The 16048-nt window shown below is 53.1% G+C and overlaps 1 protein-coding gene across 4 annotated transcripts in view; it reads left to right on the forward strand.

Annotated features, from left to right (window-relative positions):
- Positions 1 to 16048, forward strand: part of ACOXL (acyl-CoA oxidase like) — a 255445-nt gene that overhangs the window by 29538 nt on the left and 209859 nt on the right. For all 4 annotated transcript variants that reach the window (XM_074354662.1, XM_074354663.1, XM_074354664.1 and 1 more), the window contains 4 exons: positions 1534 to 1648; positions 1968 to 2054; positions 3727 to 3799; positions 7260 to 7392. In XM_074354662.1, the coding sequence (XP_074210763.1) occupies positions 1534 to 1648; positions 1968 to 2054; positions 3727 to 3799; positions 7260 to 7392 (408 nt within the window). The remainder of the gene's footprint in view (positions 1 to 1533; positions 1649 to 1967; positions 2055 to 3726; positions 3800 to 7259; positions 7393 to 16048) is intronic.

The raw sequence follows: 16048 nt of genomic DNA on the forward strand, positions 1-16048 counted from the left end.
TGTTTCTGAAAAGCACAGGTCAGAAGTTTCCCGTGTGCAGATATGTCAGAGAGTGTTTTCTTGGGCTCCGAGACTGTATTTCTTGGCCAGAGGGGAAGTGCAGTCTAACAGCGTGAAATCCAAGATGATCTTTGATCAATCGCTTGTTGGTTTGGTTCAGCCACATCTTCAATACTGTCAGCGTCACTTAATGTTTGCAGTTCTGCTTTTTCTGCGTTTCTTGCCGGGACTCTCGGACCTGTCCCAGGTACCCGGTATCCAGAGCCGGCAGTGAGCGTCCGTCTCCCCTTGACAAGAGGTTGAGGGCTATCCGAGGTGGCGGTGGTGAGCGAATGGAGGAGGACCAAGAAGTGAAGGCAGGGGATGATCCTGTGCTGGCTCCCGGAGAGGAGGAGAAAGAAGGCAGAGTTTTCAGCCAAGACTGTACATAAAAGTCTCTGCATTTCACCCCCAGCTTCTTCCTGAGCAGAGTTAATTTCAGACTGTTTTGAGCTGGAATTCTTGGTCAGAATGTGGAGCCAAGCTGGATGGCCTGTCCTAGGATACTTTCCCTTATACGATAGCGTTGTATACAAATTTGCTTTTTGGTTTAAGGGCTTATACATATGAGCTTTTGTGGGGAGCCTTTTATTATTATATTCATTGATCAGGAAAATGGAGAAGCAGTTTCTGAAACAATCATCCAAAGGCATCAATGAGATATTTCTTCTTATAAAAATCAAAATTTTCTGGGCTGAAAGTCCAGGCAATGGCGGGGATAGGTCAGGGTCGCCTAGCGGTCTTGCTTGCATTCAAGTGTACACGTTTAACCTTTGGCTCGTTAGTTGCTGTTTCAACAGCAGCCCCATGCCTTAGAGACAAGGGTGTTCAAGGCCCAGGAGCAGTGGAGGGCATGAGGAACCAACTGATTGGCTCAGAAGAGGCGATGGCCAACGTGGACTCATCCAACTAGGGGCCCCAGATCATTGGATGTTCCATCCTTTCTTGTGAACCTTGCAGGTGGAGTGTTTGGGGGTGAGAGGCGAGTGAAGAGCTGAATATATCTCACCAGGGCTTTTAGAGTATTTAAAAGTCAAAACCTCGGTGTGGAGTAGTCCAGAGAGACAGAAGCTCATGGAAGAAAGAATTTATACATTTATACAGGCTCAGGCAAAGAGTACACAGGCCAGACCAGTGTAACAAAGAAGAGACCAGCAAGAAGTGAATGAACACCTTTCATGCATCAGAAAGGGGCAACTTATTTTCCTGGTTGGATCGTTCATTGAACAAAGTGCTTTCATTTGCAGTCATTTTCAGGGTTCAGGGGGAGACGAGCCGTGCGCGTCGCGGGGGTGGCATGTTGGTGCTGAGCTGGCGGTGTGACGCTTACCAGGCAGAACTCCACGACTCTGGGTCGTCTGCTGCTTGGCTGGGAAATCACCTGATGCTTGGAGCTGCGCGATGTGGGTCTGTTTCCCGGTGCTCATTGCACGGAGCCAGGGAGTTGAAATGAGCCATAAGAAAGAACACCGTTGCTTTGCTGTTTCCGTGTAGGAGTTTGTCATCAACACACCATGTGAAAACGCTGAGAAGATGTACATCGGAAACGCGCTGCATGGGAATTACGCGGCGGTCTTTGCCCAGCTCATCCTAAACGGAAGATCTCAAGGTTTGTCGCCGACACAGAAACCTAGACTGTTTCCCTTTACTAGCACGGTTCTCCTGTGAGTATTTTGCCCTGAAAACCCACGTTGCAGGGCTGTTTTTATCTTGTGAAAAATTCCGCAGTGACTTTTATCTCCTAAATATTCACAGTGATGCACTCTATTTTTGCATTTGGCATTGTGCTCTGCTGTGGACAGTGCACACTCGTAGAACGGAATGACTCGCACAGTCAGCATTGCTGTGTGCTGTCCCAGGAAATGAGTAAAGCTTTGATCATGTCTGTAGAAAGGAGAGCTTAGTAAGTGTCCCTTCACCTTCCTCAGGGCCCCACTGTTTCATCGTTCCTGTCCGTGATGAAAATGGAAGCTTGTACCCAGGAGTGACAGCTACTGATATGATGTATAAAGAAGGTGAGTCCCTAGGTGACCCCTCTCCCACCCGCATTGACCCCGAGAAGATCCTAACCTAACTCACTAAAACAGTGACGGCAGAGAAGGCTCTGGTGTGAAAGCCTGATGAGGGTTTTCTCCGCGCAGCAGTGGGAGGGGCGCAGACCGCAGCTTGTGAGCACTCATTGGTCTCATTTCTCTCCGCCTCTCATGTTTCCTTGTAGCGGGGCAGCTCTGCCCTGAGCTGTTGCATCTCCTCTCCCCTTCCTGGACGTGTGGTCCCCCGAGGGCAGAGTGAGGCTCTCTTTTTCATGCCCCAGAGCCCCCAGCCTCAGTGGGTCCTAAGGATTGCATGGGGGACTATTTCGCTAGGGGCTGCTGTCCTCAGGCTGAGCGGCTTACACAACAGAAATGCATCCTCTCCCAGTCCTGGAGGCTCCGAGTCCCAGATCAAGGTGGCAGCAGGGTTGGTTCCCTCTGAGGGCTGCGAGGGAAGAATCTGTCCCAGGCCTCCCTCCTTGGTTTGTAAGTAGCCGTGGTGTTCTCCCTGTGTGCTTCTCTGTGTCCAGTTCCCCCGTCTTATAAGGACACCCATCTTAGAAGGATGAGGGCCCACGAATGCTGTCCTTTTAACTTGATTACCTCTGTGAAGACCCTGTCTCCAAAGAAGGTCACATTCCCAGGCACTAGGGCTTAGGGCTGCAGCATATGACTTTTGAGGGGATGCAATTCAACCCAAAACACTGGGTGAGAGCAGACTGTGCCTCTGGGCTCCACTGGTCGTCCCCAACCAAGGCCAAGTGAAGCCAAATGAGGTGCAGGGGAGAAAGGAAGAAAAAGAGAGGAAAGACGGTCCTTTGGTGGAGGCAGGTAGTCTCACCCTGGCCCCTTAGCATTACCGACCACTGCCCACTTGCAGGGGTGGGTTGCAGGTGGTTTTGTGACTGTATCTCTCAGGGGACATGTCAAGTGCTGCTGAGAGCAGAGGGGTCGCCCAGCTCTCGTGAAGCGGTGCCAGGCATTCAGGAAGCTGGCAGACCCAGAAAGTCTGCTCTGGTTCCCTTGTAAGCTCATAAGTGTGAGTGTGTCCTTGTCTTCCTAAGTGTGAGGTGATCAAAAAGTAGAGCCCAGACTCTGACAGGTGTCATGTGGAAATGAATCTGGCAGATTTCAAGAAACCTTCCAGGAGTCAGGTCACCCCACCCACTCACTGCTGTCTCCGTGCCTTTTAGGCTTTTGCTGTCCCAAATTCACCCCGTGTGCTGAGGAGCAAGCCCCGGGAGGGAGGGGGAACTTGAGATCTGCATCACTGGGTTGGGGGGCGCGCATAACTGGCTTTCCTCCTTCTCTGTGTTCAGTCTGACATTCTTGCAGGTGCCTAGAATTCTCCTTTTTCTAGTCATAGCAACTGCTCAGGCAGGAAGCTGTTTGCGCCCCAGACCCCCAACCTGAGTCTTGGAGCAGGCGGGCTGCAGAGATGGTGGAGCACTTTCTCCTCTGTTCTCACAAAGGAAGAGGGGAAGAAATAGGCTCTTCAAGGAAATAAGTGAACAGCATCCCCTACCCGAGATGAGAAAGCATGAGCCATCCTGGAAGTGAACCAAAGGGCTCTGCAGTTCAGTGGAGACAGACCTGGGAAGCTGCTGCACAGCCACTCGCCCCTGCAGCTCCCTCTCCGCTCTGCTCTTTCTAGGTCTGCATGGTGTGGATAATGGGATTTTGCGATTTGACAAGGTTCAGATACCAAGGGAGAACCTGCTGGATAAGTGAGTAGTTTTCTCCTTAACTAGACTAACGGTGCAGGTGGTCTCAGTGCCCTCGCACCCACGCCTGGTCTCCCCTGGTCTCCCCTGGTTCCTGGGTCTCACCTACTAGGGCTGCATGGCCAGGCCGTCTTCTCATAACCACTCCTACAAGCTTACTGACGACGGATTGGGAAACGTAGATGAGCAAAGGAAACAGAATTTAAATGATCCCAAATGCTATCAACCCAGACTCAGTGTTTGTTACACTTTCTTGTGTGACTCTTAAGACTTTTCTCTATAAGAGAGAGATTTGATTTCTACTGAATGAGATCCACTTAGAAATTCTATTTTTTGTAACTTGCAATTTCCATTTAATACTATATGTCCAGTGTTTCTGTGCAACGATAAATAACAGATATGCATTACTGTTTTTAATGCCCTGATAGTCTATGACATAAATGATCTATGTGTTATGTAGTTAATCCCTTGTAGTTGGGTATTTAGGTTGTTTCCTTTAGAAAAAAACTTTGTTTTGGCTGTCATAACACCATGTACTGTTGCCTCCTTTGTGGATGACAGAAGATAAGGTACCGCCCTGCAGCTTTGGAGGCTGTTAAAACCAGTTCTGGTTGGGAGGGTCATGTCAGAGGTGTTCGGTGTCCTCTCCCAGCATCCCTCAGGGAGGTCAAGGCGGGTTAACCAACGAGGTGAGGGTTGCTTCCGCAGGTGCCTGCCTTCCAGGGGTGGAGCCTCAGGAGTTCACAGTGCTCTTTGCAGGGGCTAGGAAACACCAGTTGCCTTTACTTTTCTCAGCAGCATTTCATGGATCCAATAAAAATCCTGACCCACAGTCATGTAAATACGTGAAAAAGCAAGCCGTGAGGCTTACTCCCTGTTTTCCTGTAGATGTCCCTCAAACACTTTACTCCTTTTTGTTGCTTGCGAGTTCTTGCTGGCAAATAGATGCCAACAGTTTAAGGAAAATATGGGGGAAGCAAACTTAAAATGAACCAGATTCTCTTTGTTAACTTTCCATCCTGTGGATTGGTAGGAAATGAACTGGCCACGACGAAAGCTTCTTTGCAATTATCCTGGTGGGTGGTGAAGCCCCCAGCCCCCCTTAGGAATGACCAGCGCCGATGCCAGGCGGTCTGAGGACCACCAGCCTTCCCCAGAGGTGCCTGCGCATTTCTTGGTCACTTATCAAGCTATCAGCATCACTCCACCCTGGGAGATGGGGAAGAGGGAAGGAGAGCCACAGACATGCAGCTCCCCACTTCTCACCCACCCTAATGGGATCTTAGCGTCTTGGACAGTTCTTTGCCGGAATCTGGGCCCACTGGCTCATCCAATGGACTAGAGATTAGAAAGTCAGATTCAACCAGAAAGGAAAATGATAGGGGCCACACAGTCTGTAGAAGTGATGAGAATACATAGAATATTCTTTGATGAGCAAGATTTGATTTAAAAACCATTTCATTGGTGTTTAAGCTCCCTGCTCCCCCTCCAAATACTACAGAACAGCAGAGATAACACTGCTTTATTTACCACTTGATCAAAAGTGGGTCTGTAAGTAGGTGTTCAGATTCAATGAAATCTCTATCAAAATATAGCTGCCTTTTTTTTTGAAAAAAATGAGAAACTGTCCTAAAATTCATATGGAAATGCAAGAATAGCCCAAACAATCTTGATGAAGAAGAACAAAGCAGAAGAAATCACATCTCCCTGCCTTGAAAACTTACCGCAAATCTGCAGTATTCAAGACAGTGTGGTGGTATAAGGCTCGATGTATGGACAATGCAATAGAATAGAGGGTCTGGAGATAAATCTGTGCATTTATTGTCAATTGATGTTGAACAAAGATGACAAGATAATTGAATGGGGAAAGAAGTGTCTTTTCAGCAGATTTTCTGGGACAACTGGTTGTCCACATGTGAAGGCATGAAGTTGGGCCTTTACCTCATACTGTGTACAAAAATTAACACAAGATAGCTCACAGATCTAAATGTAAGAGTTGAAATGATAAAACTCATAAAAGAAAACATACATGTAAATCTTTCTGACCTTGATTTGTTAGGTGGGACCCAAAAAGCACAGGGAACCAAAGAAAAAAATAGATCAATTGGACTTCATCAAAATTAAAAAAACTTGTGTGGCAGAGGGCACTATGAAGAGAGTGAAAAGACAATCCACAGAATGGGAGAAAATATTTGCAAATCATATACGTCATAAGAGCCTAGTATCCAGAATATAAAAGCAACTATATTACAGCTCAATAATAAAAAGACAACTGAGCCAATTGAAAAAGGGCAAAAAGATGAACAGACATTTATCCAGAGAAGATAAACGCACTGCTGATAACATGCAAAGATGTTCGACATCAGTGTTATTAAGGAAATGCCAGCGAAAACCACGGTGAAATACCACATTGCACTCACTTCATGGCTGTAGTAAAAGAGACAGATGGTAACGAGTGCTGGTGGAGAATTTGAAGCTCTCATCCACTGCTGGTGGGGATGTAAAATGATGTTGCCATGTTGGAAAAGAACTTGGCATCTCTTCAAAAGTTTGCCATTTTCATATGACCCAGCAGTTCTGCTCCTCAGTATGTCTGAAAACATGGTCCACAAGAGAACTGAAAACATATATCTACACAAAAAAACTTACACACGAATGTTCGTAGTATAATTATTCATAATAGCCAAAAAAAGTGGAAACAACACAGATATCCGTCAACTGATGAATGGATAAGCAACAGACGGTGTATCGATACAACGGAATACCATTTGGCCATACAATGGAATGAAGTACTGATACGTGTTACAACGTGCTGAACCTTGGAAACAGTGTGTCAGGTGCAAGGAGCCAAACACAAAGGCCACGAATTGCATGATGCCACTGATGTGAAATGTCCAGAACAGACAAATCCATAGAGCTAGAAAGCAGAGTGATGGGTGTGGGGCCCTGGAGGGTGGGGGACACGGGATGTGGCTGCTCACGGCATAGGGCGTCTTTCTGGCGTGATGAAATGTTCTGGAATTGGATAGTGGTAATGGTTGCACAACCTCGTGAATATACTAAAAGCCGCTGAACAGTTTAAAAGGGTGAAGTTCGTGGTATATGATTTAAATCTCAATAACAAAAAAGTGGATTGATGTGCGGTCCTCACGCTCAGGCTCCGCTGTTGGCTTCGTGCTGGCGGTCCTCCTGCCTCTCCTTGGCAGGGACCACTGCTGAGTCAGGGGTCGGCAGTGGCGGGAGATCTGCTCTTAATTTCCGTGAGTCAGCATCTCGTGGGGAGGCACTTCCCCTGCTCCCCGCTCCCCGCTCTGCTGTCTCGGGAGGGAGGTTCCAGGATGGGGAAACCCGGGTGACTTCCCAGTGTGTGCACGTGGGAGCCACCTGACTTCATTTCTGGGTGCCATGGCCATCTTTTCCATTAACCCACCTCTCTTTTCCACCTGCCTCTCCCGCACCGCAGGTTCGGTTCCGTGGCTCCAGATGGGCAGTACCACTCCCCCATTAAGGACAGGAGAGCGAGATTCAATGCGATGCTGGCAGCGCTGACCCCTTCGAGACTAGCTGTGACTTTCCAAGCTATGGGCTCTATGAAGGTGACTGACTATCACTTTAATTTCCCTCATTGTTTGTCCTCGGCATGTTCCAGGGGTGGGTGACAGTTTCGGGGGCTGAGCTTCTTGAGCCACGGTTGGTGGAATGTGGCCTGGGTTCCTGGGTAGATGCTGGTGAGGGCCGGTTGGCCCTGCACAGAGAACCTTTCTGCAGCCTTCTTCCCACGGGATCCCCTCCCTCTGCATCCCAGGTATGTGCTGCTGATTACAGTGTGTGGAGCAAAGGGATGGTGGCAACAGGGCCACAAAGGATGGTCCCAGGGGAATGGGTCGTTTGGAACAAGCACATCTTCTGGAAAAAGCAGTTAAGAGCTGACTCAGGTAGATGAGGGCCTGTGTGTCTTGGCTGAGTTCACTGGGGAGCATTGGTGCTCGTGGGGCTGTTTGGCGTGTGACAGTCACCATCACAGGTTGGAGTCCTCTGTGCCTCCCCTCCCCCTTCCCCTTCCTCTATTTCGTTTGGAAAGAGCAGCTCTGGAAGGTCGCCACCCCCTCGGGGCGCAGCACTGCCTGTTCTCCGGGCCCTCCCAGTCTCTTTGCATCTCTTAAGCTCCGCTGAAGCTGGAAGGAGAATTAAGATACCCGTGAATATACATCTGTGGCTTGAACTCAGCTTCTCCGTCAAGAAGGAACAGATTTCATTCACCGGGCTCCAGGCCTGACAGCAGCGTGCACCCGTCTTAACAGCAGGAAAGTCCTCCCTTTCTCTGCTCTGCCGGTCTGCCCGCTCACAGGAAGCCTGCCTGAGACAGCAAGCCCAGGCTGTGCCCTTCCTGCTGCTCAGTCCTGAGCCAGTGACCGGACGCTCGCCCGTGGTCGCTGCCTTCTGAGCTTGTTTCTGGTGGCTCTTTAAGGGGGGCGGATGGGTGTTCAGTTCTGAAGAGCCAGGTCCGGAGTGGCTCAGCTGGTCGCCTGAGCTGAGCCATCTGCATCAGTGAGGCCCCAGGAGAGCCCTGCGGTGCAGGCTCGGGGGTGAGGCCATGGTGCTGGCTCAGCGTCGCAAGTGCAGAGGAAAACCCTGCTCCCAAGTCTGTGATAAGCCGTTTCAGCTGCTTTCAGGGCTCCAGAACAGGGCAGAGGGAGTGAATGCAGGCGAGCCTAGCATTACATTGTGCAGAAGATGGGACAGAAATCTGAGCAGGGTCATGTGAAGCCATGATATCTGCACAACAGCCCCTCGGATCACAGCAGCTGTCAGGGGTCCTGCCGGTGAATATTGAAACCACATGCTGGGCAGTGGCTATAAAGATGCTGTGGACACCCTGCGCTGATACGTTTTGGAGGGGGTGATGTGGTGTGGAGGACGTCCACACTGCCAGCAGCCCTGTCAGCTAGCTCATGCAGGCCAGTGCTGGAGTTCTGAGGGGTCAGGCATAGGGGGGTGTAGACAGGGCTGGGGGGGACCTTCTGGGAGAGACTTGGTTTTAAGTATCAGTAGACCTGGAGCAGTGGGGGTCGGGGGTGAGGAGACAGAGTGGCTGATTTTTAAGAGGTACCCGTTCTCCATTGTACCGAGGGGCCATCCCCCACTGAGTCTGGAAGTTTTCAGGGTGGTGGGGGCCACATTTGGATCAATTCCTTGTCGGGCATCTTACGCACATCCTTCGTTCCCAGCAATGTACAGGCCTTATCGTGTCATGGGCTATGACGTCAGAGAACCTGGGGCTCAAATCTCAGCCTGGACGTGACCGGCAGTGGGGTCGTGGGCAAATCAGTGGCCTTCTTTAAGCCTCGGTTTCTTCATCTGTTAAATGGGTCTTCTGAAAATGGTGAGGCCTGAGGGGAGGATGCGTGCTTGGTGCTGGCACAGAGCAAATGCTCAGGCATTCAGCGCTGTTGCTGATGTGACGGTTGCTGCCACTGCCGCCATTACCAGGGAGATAGGAGTAGGAGTAAGTGGGCTTTTCTGTGAAACATATGCCTGGGGTCCTGGCCTCCAGGAAAACAGGGGGGTCTGAGACATTTTGTAAAGGTGCACATTGTCCCTTGGATTCCTGAGTATCAGAAGCAAAACACAGTAGCCGGGAGTTGGCACCTGGCCTGCCCGGGAGGCAGATTTGCCAGGTGACAGGGACACCCCCGGCAGGGCTGGCGGGGGCCTCAGACCCCTGTCGGTCCTGACAGACAGCGACCCAGCCGCTGTGACCTCATCGCGAGCATCTCAGCGAGGATGATCTCACCGGCCCTCTTGGCAGCTCCCCCTGCTCCAGCTCCAACACACGACAGACGCTTTCTCAGCTGAAACCTGAGCCGTCCTGCTTGTTCTGTGCTCGCTGATGAGTGGAAAGCGGATCCCTTTCTCCTCCATGCATTCCTCCTGTGTTAGGAAACTGTCACCGCAGCGCCCCATGCTCAAGGCTGAGCATGCCCGGTCTTTTAAAACTTTGCCCAGATGTCTTTTCCCCCCCCCACCGTTCTCTCTCATTTTCATTGTGTTTCCCAGGACTTTCAGACTTTCTCTTAAAGACTCCCCGTAATAGTCGCTCTCTCATTTGTGTCCTGAGTGTGGTTCCCTGATGAAACGATTAGCAGGGACACAAGGAAAAGGAAACTAAGATGTTTGGCAGGGGTCTGGGTGGGGAGAGAACTCTGCAGCCGAAGTGGGGAGGTGGGGAAGCCTTTTCAGAAGGAGGATGGAAGCTGGGGAAAGTCACTGTGAGTTTGGAGGCAGAGGTAGAGGTGTGAAATGTACATGAGGCCTGGCCTGTAGTTTTGGGTCGATTTTGCATGGAAGTAATATTTGAGCACGAGACGAACTGGTCCCCCACGTTCAGAAGAGTCTCCCTAAGCCTTTACAATAGATGTTCCTCAGTAGCCGGTTCCTGATGCAGCAGCTCTGGGGTGGGGCCGGAGAATCCGCATTTCTAGCAAGTTCCCCAGTGAGGCTGAGGTCGATGGCCCAGGACCGCACTAGGAGAAGCCCTGCACAGAACAGATGCATGCAGTTCCAGGTTCCCGGCCCCGCCCCAGCCACCCTGTCCCCCGCCCCCCGTGGCCCCTGAGTGCCTCCAGGATCAAGGCCCACGTTCCCTTCCAGTCTCCAGCGGCTTCCGTGACCTCTCGCCTGGCCCTCCTTATGCGCTGCAGTGCTGTCTGGGGAGCCCATCCCCACTGTTGCAGGGTTAGTTGGACACTTCAGAGCTCAGGCAAAATGTCCCTTCCTCTGAAAGGTCACAGCCCACAAGTGGTCCTTCCATCACGTTCCAAGGCACCGAACTCCCCCGGCAGCACTGATTACGGTTGTCACCAACTAATGGGGTGATAGCTGTCTCCCCTGCTAGCCTAGAAGCTCCACCAGTGGGGGCCCTGCTGGCCTCATACACCACCGTGTGTTCAGTCTCCCACACAGTGCTGGGCACACAGTAGGTGCACAGCAAACAGGAGTTGAAAGAATGAATGAAGAATAAATCTGAATTCACATATAAAGCACCATGCACAGGTCTTAGCCAAGGGGAGCTCTCAGTATGTGTTCATTCTCCCCTGCCCCCCCCACCCCTCAGCCTGTTCCCAGGGTGACGGGGACGGATGCTGCTGCCTCTTTCTTCTGACCCTGTGTGGCCCTTCTGGCCAGAACGTGTCTTCTTTCTTCCTTCCTGTCCGTCCTGTCCCAGGACACTGCCCCTTGGGTCTGCTTCATGTGTAAGTGCTCACTCACAGCGCTGGGAGCGGCCGCTGTGGTGGCACCTGTTTTGCAGTCGGGAACGAGGCCCTGGTGGTCAGGGAGTTGCCCGGGTGAATGTGCCTCATACAGCATGTCTGTGACAGGCAGGGGCCACACTGTGGGGTCTGTGTGTGGAGTACAAGTCAGGAGTATTGGACTGAATCTGCAGGCACGTGCGGTGCCGGGAGGTGGAAACACTCGTTACCCAGTTCTGGCCCCAGGGATTATGGAAATGAGGCCCACCCCCTAGACTCCTGGGACGCACGGTTTCCATGGAGAAAGTTGCGGCTTCTGTCATTTCTTTGAGTGAAATGATCAACTGGCCCTTGGTCGTCTCACCTGCTTTTGACAGCTCTGCCATGTACCTGATGGGGTCATGGTTCAGACCATGTGTGGCTCAGATCCCCTCCACCCTGCAGAGGACAGATGCTGGAGAGGCCAAGTGACTGCTCTGTGATGGTGAGGCTACCACCCTCAACTGTGGGCAGGGCGGGGACCCCCCAGTCATAGCCCCCAGGGCCGGCTCAGGGTCTGCTGCTGCTGTGGCTGGTGCAAGCAGGCGAGATGGTTCAGCATGGCCTTGGCGGGTTACTGATCTTTCTCTGCATCTCTGAAAATCATACCAGCACCCCTTCATGGAGCTGCTGAAAGGCTGGAGCGAATTAAGACCTGTAAGGGGCTTATACCAGTGCCTCATACACTAAATCATCAATACGTGAAGGCAGCTATTATGATGACAAGGGATGTGGAAGCTTATATAATCAGGTTGAGGGATCTTGATGGTTAAACATGACATCTGAGGTTGAGGATCAGGTTTGTAGCACGTGCTCACCCCCAGGTGGTAGGGGCTGCTTGGAGCTGAGGGTGGAGAATTAGGAGGCTGAGTCTGGATGTGGCTGAAAACTGGCTGTGGTCACGGTCAGCCATGTGTGTGGGATGAGGAGCAGTGGGGGCCGTGCCACCTGGCTATCCTCCTGCAGTTCAGGGAAGGATGCATGGTCTTGAGAGAGAGTAGAGAGGTTGAATGACCATCGCTGAGACGTCGGAGGTTGCTGTATGGAAGATGGTGGGCAGCGTTTCCTGTCTCCTGGGTCTGAAAGGAGAGCAAAGGGAAGAAATTGGTTTCGGGGGGGGACACTTGGGGCTTGTGATAGACGCATGACCTCTCCTCACAGTGAGCATTGTTGGACGTGAATAAAGTGTCTGTGGATGGTGGGAGAGTCCACTTTTTCAAGAGTCTCTCCCCTCTATTGATGGGGGTCTGGGGACACCGTGTTCTTAAATGACCTTTCCAAGACCTTCAGCCGGTGAGGTTTCATGGGGAATTAGAACAACACTTCTAATTGTTGGGGGGCATCTGAGTCTCCTTCTGAGTCGGAGATGGCCCTTTAACCACAGGTGGGGTGCTGGTGCAGTGATGGGGGCCTGGGCTCCCACTGCGCAGGCTGAACACATTCCTGCTGCTCCCTAGTCTTGCCCTGGGATTCCTCCTCACCCAGGTTCTCCTGTAACCACCGGGATGTCCCTGACAGCAGTGTCCTCACCCTGGAGTCTGGCTCCTGCATCTGGTTCCGTGGTGCTGTGGGCGCACGCTTCAGTCACTGGCGGGGGCTGGGCTGGGGTGGGGCAGGGGTGGGGCAGGGGCTGGGGCTGCGCTGGTGCTGGGGCAGGGGCTGGGCTGGACTGGGCTGGGGCTGGGCTGGGGCTGAGCTGGGGCAGGGGCTGGGCTGGGGCTCGGCTGGGCTGGGCTGGGCTGGGGTTGGGGCAGGGGCTGGGCTGGGGTTGGGGCAGGGGCTGGGCTGGGGTTGGGCTGGGCTGGGCTGGGGCTGGGCTGGGCTGGGTTGGGCTGGGGTTGGGGCAGGGGCTGGGCTGGGCTGGGCTGGGGTTGGGGCAGGGGCTGGGGTTGGGGCAGGGGCTGGGCTGGGGTTGGGCTGGGCTGGGCTGGGGCTGAGCTGGGGCAGGGGCTGGGCTGGGGCTGGGCTGGGCTGGGCTGGGGTTGGGGCAGGGGCTGGGGTTGGGGCAGGGGCTGGGCTGGGCTGGGCTGGGGTTGGGGTAGGGGCTGGGCTGGGGTTGGGCTGGGCTGGGCTGGGGCTGAGCTGGGGCAGGGGCTGGGCTGGGGTTGGGCTGGGGTTGGGGCAGGGGCTGGGCTGGGGTTGGGCTGGGCTGGGCTGGGGCTGAGCTGGGGCAGGGGCTGGGCTGGGCTGGGCTGGGGCTGAGCTGGGGCAGGGGCTGGGCTGGGGTTGGGCTGGGCTGGGCTGGGGTTGGGGCAGGGGCTGGGCTGGGCTGGGGCTGAGCTGGGGCAGGGGCTGGGCTGGAGTTGGGCTGGGCTGGGCTGGGCTGGGGCTGGGCTGGGGCTGGGGCTGGGCTGGGCTGGGGTTGGGGCAGGGGCAGGGGCTGGGCTGGGCTGGGGTTGGGGCAGGGGCTGGGGTTGGGCTGGGCTGGGCTGGGGCTGAGCTGGGGCAGGGGCTGGGCTGGGGCTCGGCTGGGCTGGGCTGGGGTTGGGGCAGGGGCAGGGGCAGGGGCTGGGGTTGGGCTGGGCTGGGCTGGGCTGAGCTGGGGCAGGGGCTGGGCTGGGCTGGGGTTGGGCTGGGCTGGGCTGAGCTGGGGCAGGGGCTGGGTTGGGGCAGGGGCAGGGGCAGGGGCTGGGCTGGGGTTGGGGCTGGGCTGGGCTGGGCTGGGGTTGGGGCAGGGGCTGGGCTGGGCTGGGCTGGGCTGGGCTGGGGTTGGGCTGGGCTGGGCTGAGCTGGGGCAGGGGCTGGGTTGGGGCAGGGGCAGGGGCTGGGCTGGGGTTGGGGCAGGGGCTGGGCTGGGCTGGGCTGGGCTGGGCTGGGGTTGGGGCAGGGGCAGGGGCAGGGGCTGGGGTTGGGCTGGGCTGAGCTGGGGCAGGGGCTGGGCTGGGCTGGGCTGAGCTGGGGCAGGGGCTGGGCTGGGCTGGGCTGAGCTGGGGCAGGGGCTGGGCTGGGGCTCGTCTGGGCTGGGCAGCTAGTGTCAGAGCCTGCTGTTCTGTCTGCGCTGGTGGCTGTGAGTCAGATGCTGTGACACTTTTCCCTGAGTTGAAACTCACTCAGTCCCTTAAATTAATAACCTCAATTTCCGTGTCCACCGCTATAAAACTATCAGAGTTTTGTCTGCTTAATTCTTGCCGAGAGGTTGAATATTTTTATTTTCTTTTGGAATCATTTTTCTTCGTCTCTTCGTGTCATCTAGACTGATCTCATTTTTATCACTATTAATAGAACATTTAGTGGGCAGAGATCATGTCTTTTTACTCAGTCTCAGTGTAGGGCCGAGTGGAGCGCTACATCTCAAAGAAGCCTTTTTACTCTCTCTCCCTCCCTCCCCCTCCCTCCGTCCTTCCGTCCTCCATCCCTCCCATGCTTGCACACACTCATCCATCTACCTGTCCGCCAGCACACTTGAACACCCACCTGTCCATTCATCCCTCTGTCTGTTCATTCATCCATCCACCTATCCATCTCTCCATTCATTTACTTATCCATCCATCTACCCACCCACCCATTCACCCATTCCCCCTTCCATTTATCCATCCATCCACCCACCCATCCCACCACAAAGATTCTGAACACAGGGATGATCAGTTCCTGTATGAATTAGTAGTTAATGGGGAGCTGTGGAATGTTCTAGAGAAAAGCAGTCACTTACCTAATGGACACCATATTTTAGAAAAACTCCCCAGGCAGGAGTGTGTAAAGAGTCCGGAGGCAAACACCATCCTCGTGAGCCAGGCCCTCTTCCGGGACTAGGCTCGAATAGTCAGCATCTCTGTAGGGCCTTGTACACTCGAGGGCCCGGGGTGGGGACTGAGTTGAATGGGCTTGGAAAGAAGTGGAAACGCTCTGCTAATGCACCCCCCCCAAACAGTGTGGCACAGTGGAGGGTGGAGGGGGAGGATATGGGCTCCCCAGACTGATGGCTTGAAAACAGTGTTCACACGCGTGTGCTTCATTGAAATCGAAGAGCCAGAGTTGCTCGATGTTTATTCTCTTGGCACTTCTGTAACGTGACCAGTCGTCTGTTCACACAGAGAGCGGTACTGGAGAGATGAAAACAGTGACTCATGCCTGTCAGTTGTCTGTGTGTCTGTTCAGATGCATTGTGTGTGCTCTGAGGCAGCAGGTCCACACTGCTCACCTCGTGCTACTCAAGTTGGCGTTTTTCTTTCTGTAGCATCCTCACGCACTCCCCTACACACAGACGTGGGGGGCAGAGGAGCGCGAGTTGCCCGGATGCTGGGGAAGTCCTGTGGGATGCAGGCTTTGGCCCAGATGATGCGCAGACGGATCGTGTGTAAAATACATACCGTTTCCAGTTTTCTGATGTAGAAACTTCCTGAGGTTGGCCACCAGAGGGTGACATATACCAACAATGACTTGCAGATTATGTTTCCTTTACCTTTCTTTACTTTTGTATGTGAGAATTGGCTGGGATTTTTTTTTATTTTTTTTTGGTTTCTTAAGTTTAGCTTCTTATCAGCTATGAGTGTTGATTTGTACAAAGTGGCCAGTTGAAGGAGGACGGGGGTGCATCAGCCTAATAATTTGTCTGGCTCCAGACCAAGACTATAAATAGGATGTGGAAGTTATCTAGATGACTCTTCAGGGTATAGTTTGGTTCACAAATGTTTTAAAAAATAAATGTGCGGTATTTTGGGTGGGGGTGAAAACGATTAGATTTTTTGTGGTGTTTCCATGGACTTGTTTACACTTTTAATGACTGAAATTTAAAGTTATTTTTTAAAAGATATATGCTGCTTTCCCCCCAAAGATCAAAGCTCTAAAGACCCAGCCCATCCATAGATACATATGTCATAGCACATGGCATGAATATTTGAAATGGATATTGGAAAGAATTGCCGGTTTGAATTTACTTCAATCCTGTGAGCACAGGCTGAGTGCTTTCCTTGAACGAGACCCTGGGCAGTGAGCAGAAGTGACCTGGAGCTGGTGTGCCCTCCAG

This window comes from Camelus bactrianus, chromosome 28 (genome assembly GCF_048773025.1).
Source record: "Camelus bactrianus isolate YW-2024 breed Bactrian camel chromosome 28, ASM4877302v1, whole genome shotgun sequence".
Lineage (NCBI taxonomy): Eukaryota > Metazoa > Chordata > Mammalia > Artiodactyla > Camelidae > Camelus > Camelus bactrianus.